The sequence below is a fragment of the Mesitornis unicolor genome, unplaced genomic scaffold (genome assembly GCF_000695765.1).
Source record: "Mesitornis unicolor isolate BGI_N332 unplaced genomic scaffold, ASM69576v1 scaffold35796, whole genome shotgun sequence".
Classification (NCBI taxonomy): domain Eukaryota; kingdom Metazoa; phylum Chordata; class Aves; order Mesitornithiformes; family Mesitornithidae; genus Mesitornis; species Mesitornis unicolor.
In genome coordinates this window covers 30,668-45,028 of record NW_010192545.1, presented here as the reverse complement: position 1 = coordinate 45,028, position 14,361 = coordinate 30,668, and the positions used below count along the sequence as shown (strand labels likewise).

The 14,361-nt window shown below is 34.6% G+C and overlaps 1 protein-coding gene across 1 annotated transcript in view; it reads left to right on the top strand.

Annotated features, from left to right (window-relative positions):
- Positions 1–14,361, top strand: part of GPR124 (G protein-coupled receptor 124) — a gene marked incomplete at its 3' end in the record, with an annotated part of 51,161 nt that overhangs the window by 11,545 nt on the left and 25,255 nt on the right. Inside the window, exons 3-4 of the mRNA XM_010187135.1 lie at positions 3,053–3,266; positions 14,169–14,333. Coding sequence (XP_010185437.1) covers positions 3,053–3,266; positions 14,169–14,333 — 379 coding nt within the window. The remainder of the gene's footprint in view (positions 1–3,052; positions 3,267–14,168; positions 14,334–14,361) is intronic.

Genomic DNA, 14,361 nt, shown 5'->3' with positions numbered 1-14,361 from the left:
ATGGTAAACCAAAGGTATGTTTCATTCACTTTGCATCTTTGTTGGCACTTAGAAGAATTTGCAAAATTAACAGAAAATGAGTAGGTTGTTGATATGACTGATGACAACCAAAGGATCATTTTCTCCTTTTCTGATAGCCTTCAGTAAAAAAAGGTTTCATTTACTGCTGGTCATTAATTGACCAAATCTGCACAGAACACATAATTCCTACTCCATTTCTGGGTTTGGTGACTCCCAAGGCTGAGCAGCAGAAGCAATAATGGGAAGGCCTTAAAGACCAGCTGTAAAGGCAGAGATAAATTCACAGTGATAGCGTTACACTGTGTCTGTATGCCAGGCAAGTTATTTAGCTTGACTTAAGAAATATTGATACTATAGTTCACACTCCTGCTACTTTATAGCCTCATGACACAATGTGTTATTCAGTGCATGAGCAAAACCATTTGACAAGATACAATATCCTCAGTTAAAAATTACTGTATTCATGAGAAATATTTATTTCTGCAAGTAGTATACATTGGTTTTGTACTTGTGACAGTATGTTTAATTTTTCTGGACTCTATTTTCATAATAATTCATGTAATTTACGGCTAAATTCCACACCATAAGTTTTCCTTATATTCTGTAATTGACTTTGTAATGCAAGACAAAGATTGCAGCCTCTTGGAGAGAGAGGTTCTATCGTCTAGTAAAAACTTTTAATGTTAATGACTGAGACTAAGCCTGCAGCTATTATGAATGAGGTATTAATCAAGTTTGCTTTCTTTTATTTTAGTTAGAAGCCAAAAATCACATAGAAATACTAGGTACATTTCAAGGAATTTTTAGTAGCACATCCATGTTCACAAATAATACACACAATCAGAAGATAAACCACAGGATGTGTATGCAAGTAAGGAAGGATATCTGAAGCCTGACCTTTATAGTCACAGCAGACTTACAACATTTCAGCAGATACTAGCTAGCCCCTTAATCCTCTGTGCTTCTCCTGGACAGCAATATCGAATATTCACTGATGTACAAATCCTGCGTATTATGCTGTCCAGCATTCTTACTCTATAAAAAAGCAGAAGTGATCTCTCTCACTGTTTGCTCAAACCAGATGATGAACATACTATTTAACTTTTAAATTCCCCAATAGTATTGAGGGCCCAAAGCTAGGTTTGTGAATGCAGTTTCTCATAATTTAAGTGTTCCAAAGACAACATCTGAATGACATGAAGAAGTGTGTTAGGATGGGATGCTGAGTCAGGAGGTGAGCAAATGCTACTGTTTGTCCACAAATTTTAGCAATTGTAGAACCAGTGACTATGGCTTGCCATCTGGTTAGGCATGGTTAAGTTCATCTGTATTTATTATGGGCAATGGAGGATTTTGAGGAGAAAGCTTAAGGAAGATAAAATGGTGAGCAGTGAAATGGAAAAAAAATGTTGAAGTACTTGTCAGAAAAATAGATGTTTGAAGTCGTTCTAGTGGTGCAAATGTGGAAGGGTGACCTATCAAGTAACAACCCTGTAGGCTAGATAGATATTAATGATGAGAGGCCTTTAAATAAAAACAGAAGAAAAATAAGGGAGAAGAAGATCTAGCTTAAAAATTCTTTTTCCTTGTCAAGCTAGAAGGATTTCCAAGGTGCATGACTGTAGGCATTTTGTCTAAGATGAGATTGCAATAGTGAAGTTTTAAAGTGACCCAGCTCAGTCAGTTGTTTTGGCTTTGTAGGCTGAGTTGAAAAGGTTGTATTTTAGGAATTACTGTACAAGATTTTCATGGTAGCCTGTTCATCAATCACATATGTAAGTCCTTATTATTTTTATTACCTTTAGAATTTTGTGTGATGATAACAAAGTATCAGGGTAGTAATTTTCTTCTCTTACCTCTGGAGACTGTATCAGAAAAAAGAAAAGTAGTTTTCCTTTATTCCTCATTAACCCATAGAAGATGATCTTTCTGTAGATGCAGAGACTCTGTTTCAATTACCTTTCCTAAAATGCTCCTTTTCAATGTTCTGCTACTGTTTTAAAGAAATAGCACTAATCTCACAATGTATAGTAAATGTTTTACAGAAATTGTGTTAAGGTAATTTCAGGATCTAGAGATTCAGTCTCTACAGACACTGTGGGATTGAAGAATATAGCCTTCAATCACTGTCAAATCTATGAAATTAGCAGACTTTCAGCAGTCCCAAAAATACATGTCCCTTCCAAATTTACAACACTGTTTATTTTTTAATTGTGTTTAGGCATTTGAGTATGTGATGATGGCAGCTTGTTTTTTTGTAAGATTCTGCTTAGAATAAGATTATGCAATATTCTTATGATTAGGGTATTTCTTGGGGAAAGACAGGAGAGAGAAAATTCATAAAATAAAGATGGTGAAATGTACTCCACTATTAAAAAGTAGAAAGAGCTATTTAGATAAATATTTATAGTTGAGTAAATATCTAGATAGTAAAGATGACTTGTGGAATGGACAAAAGGAAGTAGGGACAGGGGAATGAGGAATCATAAAGACAGGGGAACTTCACAGGAAAGTTTAACTTTTGTAATTACCTTTACTATTATCAAAATTCCAGGCACATGAAATACATTAGGCTCTCTAGAGTGAGTCAGTTTTGTTCTGGAGCACAATAGGAATTCCATTCACTGGCAGTTGTAAGTGTTAATTCTACCTATATTTTTCTTTAATTGGAAGACTGATTTTTTTTTTCTGTAGTAAAGCATCCTGCTTTGAGTAGGACCTGGACTGGAGCATCTCAAAAGATCCCTTCTAACTTCACCCATACTATGAGCTATTCTTTGAAACCCATTTTCTGTAGCTGTTCTAGTAATCCTGTAATTATCTAAGCTCACACCAATGAAAGAAATATGATCTCTAGAATTCACAACATGATCAGACTTAAGGTTATGGGCATATCTTTTATATTAGTGCTTTAGTGTTAAGATCTGAGGAGCTAGAATTATGTACAATCAGTTCACTTCACAATATTCATGAGAGGAATCCATTGTGAGGTTTTTTATTTTCCTATTTTTATGTTTTGTTTTCCCTGTAGCTGGGCCTCTGGAACTTCCTCTTTTTGAGCTGATCCCATCACAAAGGCAAGTGGTTTTTCATGGAGACCGCTTGCCGTTTCAGTGTACTGCAACATACGTTGACAATACCACCCAAGTACATTGGTACCATGCGGGTCGTCTGATTGAAACAGATGAAGAAAGTGGTGTATTTGTGGAGGACAGCATCATTCATGACTGCTGCTTAATTACACGGTAATGTATGCTCTTTGTAATAGTCATACTTGTAGGCAAGGTGAACAGATGCAACACTTGCAATAAACCTCATTAAAACATGCATCAGAAGTTGTTTTATTTGAAACAATTCAATTGCATCCTTAAATCAGAATTCACACAGGTATAGGTTTTTCATGGCTATGAATGGCTGTGGTTCCAAGTCATATTTCTTGTGTCTAAGTATCCAGATTTGAGCAACGATGGATTTGAAACAGATAAAATCAGACTTTCTTACACAGTAAACTGTGAAAAGAAACTGAACTTAGAATAGCTTCTGTAGCATATGAAAGTGACTTACATGCCAAATGACTTCTTCCTGACTATATCTAGAAGATTGAATTGTAATTTACCTGTGAAATACTATCAATTTAAAAGGCTTGTATTAATTTTTGCAGGCTCCAATATACTGGATCCTGTATTCTTTAGTTAAGTAATCTCATACTTGTTTCTTAATAAAATTTTCTCAACTTTCTATGACTTTTACCATCTAGGTGCTTGAGAGACAGATTTACAGAAACCTTTGATGACATGAAAAATGCAAGAGAAATGAAATAGTATAGGTTTCTGTAAAAGAAGTAACTATTATTTGGCACTGACCACATTGTTCCAGTTATGCTTCAGTTTTCCCTTTTAAATCTTATTTAATAAATTATTATAAATATCTGCATTTATTTTTGGTTTTCATCATAGAGTATGGACTTGTCACTTAAAGCTGCTAAGCAGTTTCACTCATCCTTTTGTCCCCTGCCAATTTTCATCAGTGCTCAAAAAAAAAAGAGTCTGATTCTGTGTCTATGTTCTGCCATTCTCTTTGTAGAAGATGGAGTGAAAATAGCTATGCTAATTAGCTCTGGGTCATCATCAACATCTTTTCACTCAACCAGTTTCTATTAATATAATTGACCTGAAATGCTTCTTGAACTATCAAATGAAAGTTATGAAGGGAGTCAAATTAATTCATTTCCACTGGGGTTTTTAGCTTTATTGATTTTAATTTTGTCTACTCACTGATTATTTGACCCCTTTTGGAGCCCTATAGATCTAGAGGGGTAGATCTGAGCTATTCTCGCAGCTACTGGCTTTCCTCTAATATCAATGTGTATGGCTGTGGTGGAAAATGAAAAAGACTATTAAACCAATTATTATAGTAATGCCAAGTCCACGAGCTATTATATAACTGCCAAGCCACTTAAATTAAAGCATGTTCTTCTTATTTCCATGATATCAAAATTAAAAGACATGCTGTTAATTGCCTCATTATATTTTTCAACTGAATTATATTTTGCACTATATAAGCAATTTGTAAAGCATAGTAATAAAGTGAAATAAATTGTCTACAAAAATTAAGATTTCCAAAATAGCTATCCTTTTTTAAAAGCTAATTTAGAAATACCTTGGCTGAATTTTACCTTATATTGCTTAATTTTTGCCAGACTATAAAATAAAAATCATTGTCCACTATAGCAATATTTTAATAAGAATTGTTTATCTGCTACCTAACATGTTTGCTTTGCCATTAAATAGGTGACCTTGATGCTCATGTTGCGGTAGGCACTGGGACCAGATACTCAGAATTAATGTTCTCTTAATATGTCTTCATATTTGCTGTTACAGATTAGAAAAATGCTTTGACTTGTCCAAGTTATGTGATAGAGACTGTCAAAATGACACAAAATATTTTTTAAACTCACAATCATTAAACAGCTATTTTAAACCTTAAAACATTTAAATTGCTCATTTATTTGAGCTCTATGTTTCACTTCACAATATAATAGGGTATTGACACTGCATTTACTGTACAGCATGGTCCTTATCCAGTCAAAAATGCTAATACTCCAGCAATCATGCCTCTATCTTGATCAAGGGGCTAATCAAAATCAAATTACTAAAGGCATTAGAGAACTATACTTTCGAAACTAGCTTTCAAAAACCATAGGATCTTGAAGTCTTTTTTTTTTTTTAAATATAGATTAGAGATTTATTGTCCTTTCATGTTGAAAACAAAACATTGGCCAAGTTACGATTATAAAAACTCTCTTCAGCATTTCTTAATTTTAATTCCATCTTCACAACCATGTGTAGTTTAACTCCATTTATATTATTAGTATTACATGTTAAAATAATGTGTAATAGCATACTTATTACATGTTACAATAGTATGCATAAATATGCTTGTTACATGTTATTACATATTCATCTGTGATATTTCTAAAGGCTAAATCACAGTTGTACAAGGCACAGTGAAACATCAGAAAGATTATGCCTCCATGAGGTTATCATTAGTACAGGATTTGGAGTAAAAATAAAGGTAATTTAAAATAAGTTCTTACGGTGTCATATTTTGCCTTCCTATACCTACTCTTTAGAGCAAATGTCAACCCTCTGTGACTTTCTGCGATCCCACTAAAGGACAGGGTTTGGCTTGTGCTGCTTAGCAATTTAAAGATTTCTGAAGGCAGTTTTGAACAAAGAGGTGCAGTTGTGTTCCAAAGCTGCTTATTCAAACATTTTTAGATGGTTATTTTATTGGGTAGTTCCAGATATTTCTGGATGTGGATTTACAACACAAATATCATACTAAACCCTTCTATTTTATTAACTGGCACAGTAGAAGGATAAAATATCCAAATGTGTATTTTTTGTCTCCTATGATAAAGCAGAATAAACTAAAATAAATGTTTTTGTTATAATAATTAAACTAAAGTTTTGAACTGTTTTCCGGCCTGTGACATTTTTCTTGGCAAAGAGTATTCCCTTATAGGAGATCTTGAGAAGGTGTTTTCAATTTGGCTGCTAGCTCGCATTTACCATTTCTTGCCAATGCTAATAATATTTGATTTTGCTTAGATTGAACTTTCTGTCATTATGCCTGTGTATAAATGTCGTAGTCATACATGAAAATGTAAATGTGATGTGGAACTAATTTCCTATCATCTGTGAATGGATCTAGCTGAAATTGTTTCCATGAAGACAGTCTAATTTCTTAAGTCTGGAATATTAGATTATCAATTTGATCACAATAAGTGACAATGAAGCAATTCATATCCCTGAAGACACATGAACAGATTGTGTGTGATTCTCTGCAGTACAGCATCTTTCCCAAATTCCTCACTGGTCCCTTTCAGTGTTTGGAGAGGCTAGCAGGTTAGGTATTAGAATATAAAACTAAAAAAAGAAAAATATTTTAGTTTTGTGAACCAAGCAACTCTGCAGTAGTAGAGAGACTTTAATTTTCAGGACTTTTCTTGTTTACCCCATAGACTATAAAGACAATTTTTAAGTCTTTTTAGTTTTATGCTGTAAATAGCTGTGTACAGTGTTTAACAGTGCTTGTCTCTGACAGATGTTTCGGCTGCTCTGAGACCATTACAGTTTTACAAGTGCTCCTTCCAAGAACTGTGCAGAAAGTCAAGAACCCATAAAAAGGAATCTTACAACTAGAGAAACTAACATGCTCTTAACTAAACTTAGGATAGCAGGTGTTAGTATCATATGTATTTTCCAGATGTAATTTTTGTTATGCTGTGTAGATAGATTTGCCACTGGAAATACAGATTAGTAGGTCACAACTGCAATGCTCCACAAATAGTGTTTTAAATTATGTCCTATGCAATTCAGTCTCCTAAAAATGGCTGCCAAATGCGGTTCTTAAAGAAGAAGAAAAAAAATAAGTAAGCTTAAGAATCTGTTGTGGTTGTTTTTTTGTTTTTTTTTTTTTTTTTAAAGCATCTAGTGCTTTGTTACATTTTGAGAACAATCAATTCCCATATGGGATAGTCAAATGTAGATGAAAGAAATAGTAATGTTTAAGATAGGACAGTTACGGAACTACAACTGATCCTTTAGGTGTAACAAGGATAGGGACAATAGTAAGACAACAGATTTTAAAATTTATGCATAAAATGTGTATATTCATTTCTGGAAGCTGCTTTTAGAGGTATGTGATTATGTGAAAATCTCCAAAACTTCCATCTGCAGAAGAAATATCTGATATCAAGGAAAAGTTTCAAATTATGATCCACTTGTACTGCAAAAGTGAAGAAACTGGAAGAAAAATAAAAAGGAATGCAATGTTGTGGATAAAAAAATTATGCTCATATTGTTTGTAATTGAAAGGCAGGTTTGAGTTAAATAATTTTTAAACATTTTAAACTTTCAATGCAGCTATTAGTAAAGAATTTGGAACTTGTCTGAGACAGTGTCATTAAAAGAATAAGGATAGTTTAAGACATGATTATTGAAGGAAATTCTTATGAGTTCAAATCGATTCCAGGAGTAGACAAATGACAAGTTTGAGATCAAGGCAGGCATTCTATGTTAGAAAGAACAAAACTTCCAGAAGTTCTGGGAGAAAGGCTAAAATCCTATGCCTTTTTTTCTCTGGAAAGAATCCAAGTGACCCCTGAACTCTTGGAACAGTTTGTGGCAAGAATACATCTGGAAAAGGTACAAAAAATGGTGTTTTGCTGAGGAGCATGTTACAAGGTTGACTACACAATTGGAAGTTCAGAAGTGTGCCAAATCATGGCAAAATATTGGACACTCACTCTGCATAAGATTAAAAAAGTAAATGTTAGAACAAATCCAGATAATCTGATTCAGAAATGCAGTTATTTCACAGGCGTTTTGTGTTCTGCTGTCATGAACATTTGGAGAGGAGCAGCTGAGGGTTATACAGAGAAGCCCAGGGAAATCAGCAAAAATTGTTTAGTACTGATATTTTGTTGGTTCAACTAATTGACTCTGCTTGACCCTTCGTTGTCGAGCAGTTAGGAAAGAAATGAAGCAAAATAAGCATTTAAATTGTAAATCAATGTTTCTGTATTGTTCTGAGATTACTTTAAAGCACTGCGGTCAATGGTCTACAGTTTACTTCAGGCAATGTATGCGACAAAAGACTAATAACAGATGCTTTACCAGCAACATTCGTATGCCAGACAGGAAGATAATATGTGAAATTATTGCAGAAGATTATGAAATGCACGGGCTAAGGGTTTGATTATCTAAGATTAAGAGAAAGTTCATGTGAATTAATTTGAAAGATTAATTACACTTAGGAAATTTCCCTAAAATTTTTTCAATTATCTGAATAAAACTCAATGACAGTTTTACTACTAATCAGTTTGGGGAATAACTTAAAATATAACCTGTGGAAAAGTAATGATACCCTTTACTGTTAAAGGAATAGATAATTATGTAAGAACTGTGCTGTGCCATAAAAGTGTAGGCTAAGTTTGGATAACTGTTTATTGAAATGTGATTGATAAATAGGTATTTTCACAGAAAATATAGGTAAGTATTTTTGGCTGATGGAATAATAAATACAAAGGCCTAAAAAAATTTTGACAGAGCCCTTTTTGAAGAACTTTAAAATAATACCTTTTTGTGATGCTGAGACCGGGTTAATAAGATGCCTTCCACTAAATGTTGGCCCTGCACTTCCATCTCCGCTTATTTCCTTCAGCTGTGTATGGGTCAATCCAGCCACACCACTGAAATGAAATATTAAGTTTGCACTTCCCACCCCCTTCCCCCCACCGAAGAGAGAATCTAGAGTTTTGTTTTGACTTTTTAGAGCCAGAATAATATTAATGTGGCCCTTCAAACAGCTGCAGCTATACTGCTGAGAAGATGCTGCACTGCAGCAGCAGTTTGGAGTGAATATCCGAGGGCTGGCTTTTTTTAAATTACTTTTCCTGTCACCACCAATGTGAGGTATATTTATACAGTTTCTCTCAGTCCAGGCAGTAGTTTATAACCGTGTGCATCAGCTGTGATTATCAGAGCAATTCTGACTTTTGTCCAGACTGTGATGTACTCCCTCTACCAAGTTAATCACCTTAGATACTGCTGAAGCAGACTATTTCTTTAAAGCAAAACATGTTAGAAATACTAAAACAAATAACAGAATTACTTTTTAGTTTTCATGTATTTCAGTCTATTCAACATAGAGAACATGTTGTAGGGCATTTTTCTTACAGACTTACAGGAAGCTTTTTTACTCCATTAGCATGCTGGAATTCATAAAAATAGATCCCAGCCCCTCCCTTTCTTTCTCCCTACAGGATAAAAGAACTGTATTTTTAATTGTTTATGGTATTTTGATTGGATGACTTCTGGCCAGCACAAAACTTAGTTTACACTGTTGGAGATAGACACTATACTGGAGAAAGACTAGAGATTGTTCCTGAAGTTCTTATGTAGGAATATGCTATGTCTTACCTCATTTTCAGATCTTCCCAAATTTCTTGCAGGTCAGCAAATAATACAGGTCTGTATTCTAACCCTGATATACAATTACTCTATCCCATAAAGTACTCATTCAGTAATTAATTTCTACATTTGTAACATTGCCACTGGCTAGATAGAGTGGGAAATTCTGTCAGAATAGTGTGCATTTGACACATAATTTGAAATTGTAAAATTAACGGAGTAGTTTGTTTTCTTTTGTGTGTTTTTTGGGCTTTTTTGTGTGGGTTTGTTTTTTGCATTTTTTTGTTTGTTTTTTTTGTGGTGTTTTTTTGTTTTTGCTGGTCCCAGGGGCATGTAATCAAATAATCAAGAATAGTCATAAGTAGGTTAACACTTCTGAGTCATCTGGGAAATAGTTTACTTTAAAACCTTTTTGTGCAATTTTGGCTATTGGAGTGATTGTCATAGTGTTATTTTTCTCTTAAGAACCTTTGATAGTGTACAGATCACAAAAGTGATGCTAATGAAATAAAGCTTCCTCTGGATATTACAGTGCCGCATACAGACTACTTAAGGGCAGATGAAAGGCATACAGCAGGTGTAGCATCATTTCCCCAGAAGACTGCAGTTGTATACATCCTGCAGTCAAGCAGTTTGCTGGTAGAAGAAAATTAATAACAATAAACACATTTGAGCATCCCCAAACCTTTCGCCAACTGACAAAGCCACTCAGTGATAGACAACTGAATCATGAAGTACTTTAAATAAGCCTTGGCCCTGATGTACTCTCCTTCAAATAGCTTTATAGTACTGTGCCATCACAGACCTGCCAGCTTTCTGAAGATCCTTCTAGCAAGAGAAAGTCTTGAGTACTCTAGAGCTGTTGGTACCCTTTCTTTCCTTCCTCACTTTACATTCTCAGCTAGCTAGACTGGCATATATTGACTCTAGGACTGTGGGAGTATGAAAATAGATGCAAACATCTTTACGTACACCCTTCAATTCAGCACAGTAGCTGGTAGTCTGCCTGACAAACTCAATGAGAGAGAAAAGGATCATACAGGAAACCAAACCTGTAGTACAAGTATATTGTAGTACAAGCACATTACATTTCTTGGGTAGCTACAAATGGCATTAAGTGGTAAGTTATGCTTTCTTTTTATATTCAATCAGAAGAAACAGAAAATCATGTGGATTGAATTTCCTATGCATATGAGAAATTGCTTACACCTGAAAATACTTGCTAGACATCTAGTATAAAATTAGTACCAACTTTAATCTTTATTCTTCATTTTGTCTTTGTGTTGCCTGGACACAGACTTTCTTTAAAGGCCATCAGCCTTCTAAAGCTGTTTCTTTCATGGGTAAATAAGTAACTTTGTCAGATAGATCAGACTAGCCATTTCAGTTCAGATAAAGTGCCTAGATTTACACATTCTCTCTTCCTTTTCCATGTTTTAGCCTTATATCCCCTGTGAAAGGCTGTGTTCCAAACAGCAGTGTACTCTGGAGAACACCACTAATTTTTAAAATTGTGTGTTAGTATTAATAATTTAAGGTGGTATGGGTTGGATGCAGCTTATGCAGGCCTTTTGTCTGAACTGTGGAAAAGCATTTACTATTTATCTGTCTGAAGAAGAAGATGAGGAAACCTGTTATCTGTGTTTGAGTAATTAATTTTTATTTTTCTCCAGGAAGAGTAGTTGATTTCTCCCAAGTCTTACAGGAACTCAAGTCAGACTTAATAACCTTTCTTGTAGAAAGCCCATCTAAATATGGTGCTAAAGTCTTCTCTTTATTCGTTACTCTGTTTCCTGGCATGCAAATGACTGCTGGGGCATACAGTAAATGTCGCTAAGGTATTACTTCAGGACATGGTTGAGTAACTTTGCATAATGAGACCTACTTCTGATTGTCTAATAAGTTATGCATAGCTGTAGCAATGCAAAACTATGCCTCAAATAGAAATCTGTTGTCATAGATTACTTGATTACATGAGTATGGCTTCTGCCTGTATTTCTCTTTTAGTAATGACTGATGCCACAGGCTTCTGTTGAATATTATAACAACTTTTTAATGCAATTGCATGAGCTTTACATTTTAATTAATTTTTCAATATGTCAGTCATCACATTTGAAAAAGGAATCTTACCATGCATGAAATTTCCCAGTACAGAAAATAAACGTGTATATTCTCTTTCTTCCTTTCAATGTTTTCACTGAGAAGGCCACTGTAATTTCGAAAGAAAACTTGAGAAAAGCTTGCTAGTCATCCTTTTGTTCTCATCAGGCAGCAGTTTTCTAATTCAGTTTGCCTTGACTATCTGACTTGACTGCCAAACTCATAAATGTCTGACTTTGTTTTATGTCTTGGTAGGTCAAAAATTTCCACAGAAGTAGCAACTATCACACCTCTGAGGACTGTGATATGATTGCTAAGTAGAGGGAGCAGGAACTCGTTATGGCTCACATTCCAGCCTTAGGAAAGCTGCATAGTAGAGGCCAGATTGTTTAATTTGTGGCCTGACATTTATTAGCTTCTGTGAGATAGGATAATCAAGAAAAATAAACAGCCAAAGGTGGTGTACTCTCTTAATTCTGTTGTGCTCTTGTTGAAGTCCTAAACCAGAGAGTCCTGCCGTGTTCTTAGGTAACAGGAGAGTTCCTGCCTTTTAGCAAGACTTGTTGCTATGGCCAAGAGATATCCAGAATGCTTTTCTACTAAGAGTAAGAAAAAAAAATGGAACTTCTGGGCATGCTAAAGTAACAGTTTCAAGATTTAAAATATGTAACTGACCCACTAGAAAATTTTATGAAGAGGATTAAAATTCTATAGAGGCCCAGCCTTTCCTTTTGGTCTGCTAGGACTGAGAAGTTGCCAAGGATTATAAGTGGAGAAAATGTTAAAGGATCAAGTTGAGTGCTCTTTTTGAGAGTTAAAAGACTTTTTTTTTTTTTGTTTAAATCAAGTCCCCCAAATTCTTCAGGGGTATAAGATCAATTTATCATTTGTCATATCCAGATGGTAAGTAAATGAACAGTTTCACCATTGGGCTTGCTATTCAAAATATTCCTAGAGGAATATAAATGAATGCATCATTTACAGTGGCCAGATGGCAATTCAGAAGACAACTCCATGTTCTAGCCATTATACAGCTTCTCCTATACTGCATAAACCTATTCTGCTTGTTTTGGTTCATCATCTGAGGAAAGGACCATAGAAGATTAAAACTGTGAATGTGAGGATTTACTCATTATTTTAAAGAACTTGAACCAGTGTTCAAGAATTGCCTTTCTACCAGAAACAACACTGATGTATCAGTAAATATTTGTCTGTAGAACTGAGAAACTTCATCTAATGACAAAAGATCTGTTTATTGGCAGATAAATTTGCATCAGAACACATTTCAGCAATTTAAATAAATGGAAAAGGTACCATTTTTCTTTATTTATTTTCATATTGATTACCTGTAAACCTAATATTATGTTCGAGTATTGCTTTTACCTAAAAATCACCATGGTTCCTACTTTTATAAAATTTGTGGTGTTAACAATGATTATACATATTGAATATGAAATATATCGAAAGAGCAGCACATCTATCCTACATTCTGTTCACTTGGGAATGCTCCATGTCTTGATGCCACAGGTGAATTTTTCTGCTGCCTCTCATTTCTGTGAAATAGAGTTTTTATGGTTAATTATTTTTATAAGCTATTATATTCTTTCTCAGCTGTCTATAAAGATGTGAGATTGTTGTGACCTATGACATAGAAGACTTAATAAAAAAAATTAGCTTACTAATTTCACTTAAGTATTTCAACCTGAATGCAACAAAATGTATTAAAAGTTAGCTAAGAGACTGCTGTTACTTCTCATCTGCTTTCATCTACTACTTTCTCATCTGATACTTCTTAAGAGAACAGTTGCTTCTTTTGACATGAAAATATTCAGCTACTCTGTCTGAGAATGGCTATTAAAGCTTTTCCTATATTGCCTGCAAAAAAAAAAAGTTACAATAGAATTTGTTGTAAAAGTGCAATAAGGAGAGTTAATGCAACCTTAATTTATTGATATTAATAGCTACATTTCCTTTGAGTGTGTGACAGTGTAGAAGAAGTTTGAGTAGTGAAGTACTGAAAGAAATACCAGGATTTGCCTCATCTCATTTTGCATTCATCAGGAAAATGATATACGGCTTCCAAAGTCAGTGGCTATTCTACTAAACTTTTCCCATGCTGCCACAGGAGCAGCAGATGCTGCTGTGAGATGCTATAGGAGTTGCAATTGTAGCTGAAGGGAAGCATTCTCTGTAAATTCGGTGTGTTGTCAAATTGAAATGCATTTCTGACTTTCAAGTGGTTGTTTATTCAACAACCATCCCCCCCCCACCCATTTCATAATGTTTAAGGAAAGGAGAATGGACATTGATACATAACTGATATACTTTTGTGATGATTGGTAATCTGTGTTATAGCCTATCATAATCTGAGTGGTCTGTCCAAATTGGTGTTGCTAAAATCTTAACGCCAATCATTCACATATTGTGTTGTCCCTGTAATAACATAGAACAAAACCTGTTTTTGTATTTTCATAGGAAATGTCCAAAGAGAACTTTATGTCAGAAGACCAATGACCCGATCCCTATATAATTAAGTATATACAATAATTAATCTTTTATTTTTTATAGTGAACTTATCCTATCAAGCATTGACATTGATGCAACTGGAGACTGGGAGTGTCTAGTCAACAATTCGTATGGAAATAGCACTAAACAAGTAGAAATTGTGGTACTTGAAACGGCTGCACCCTACTGCCCTGCAGAAAGAGTTATTAACAACAAGGGAGACTTCAGGTATGATTTTCTGGTTTTGAAGTATGTT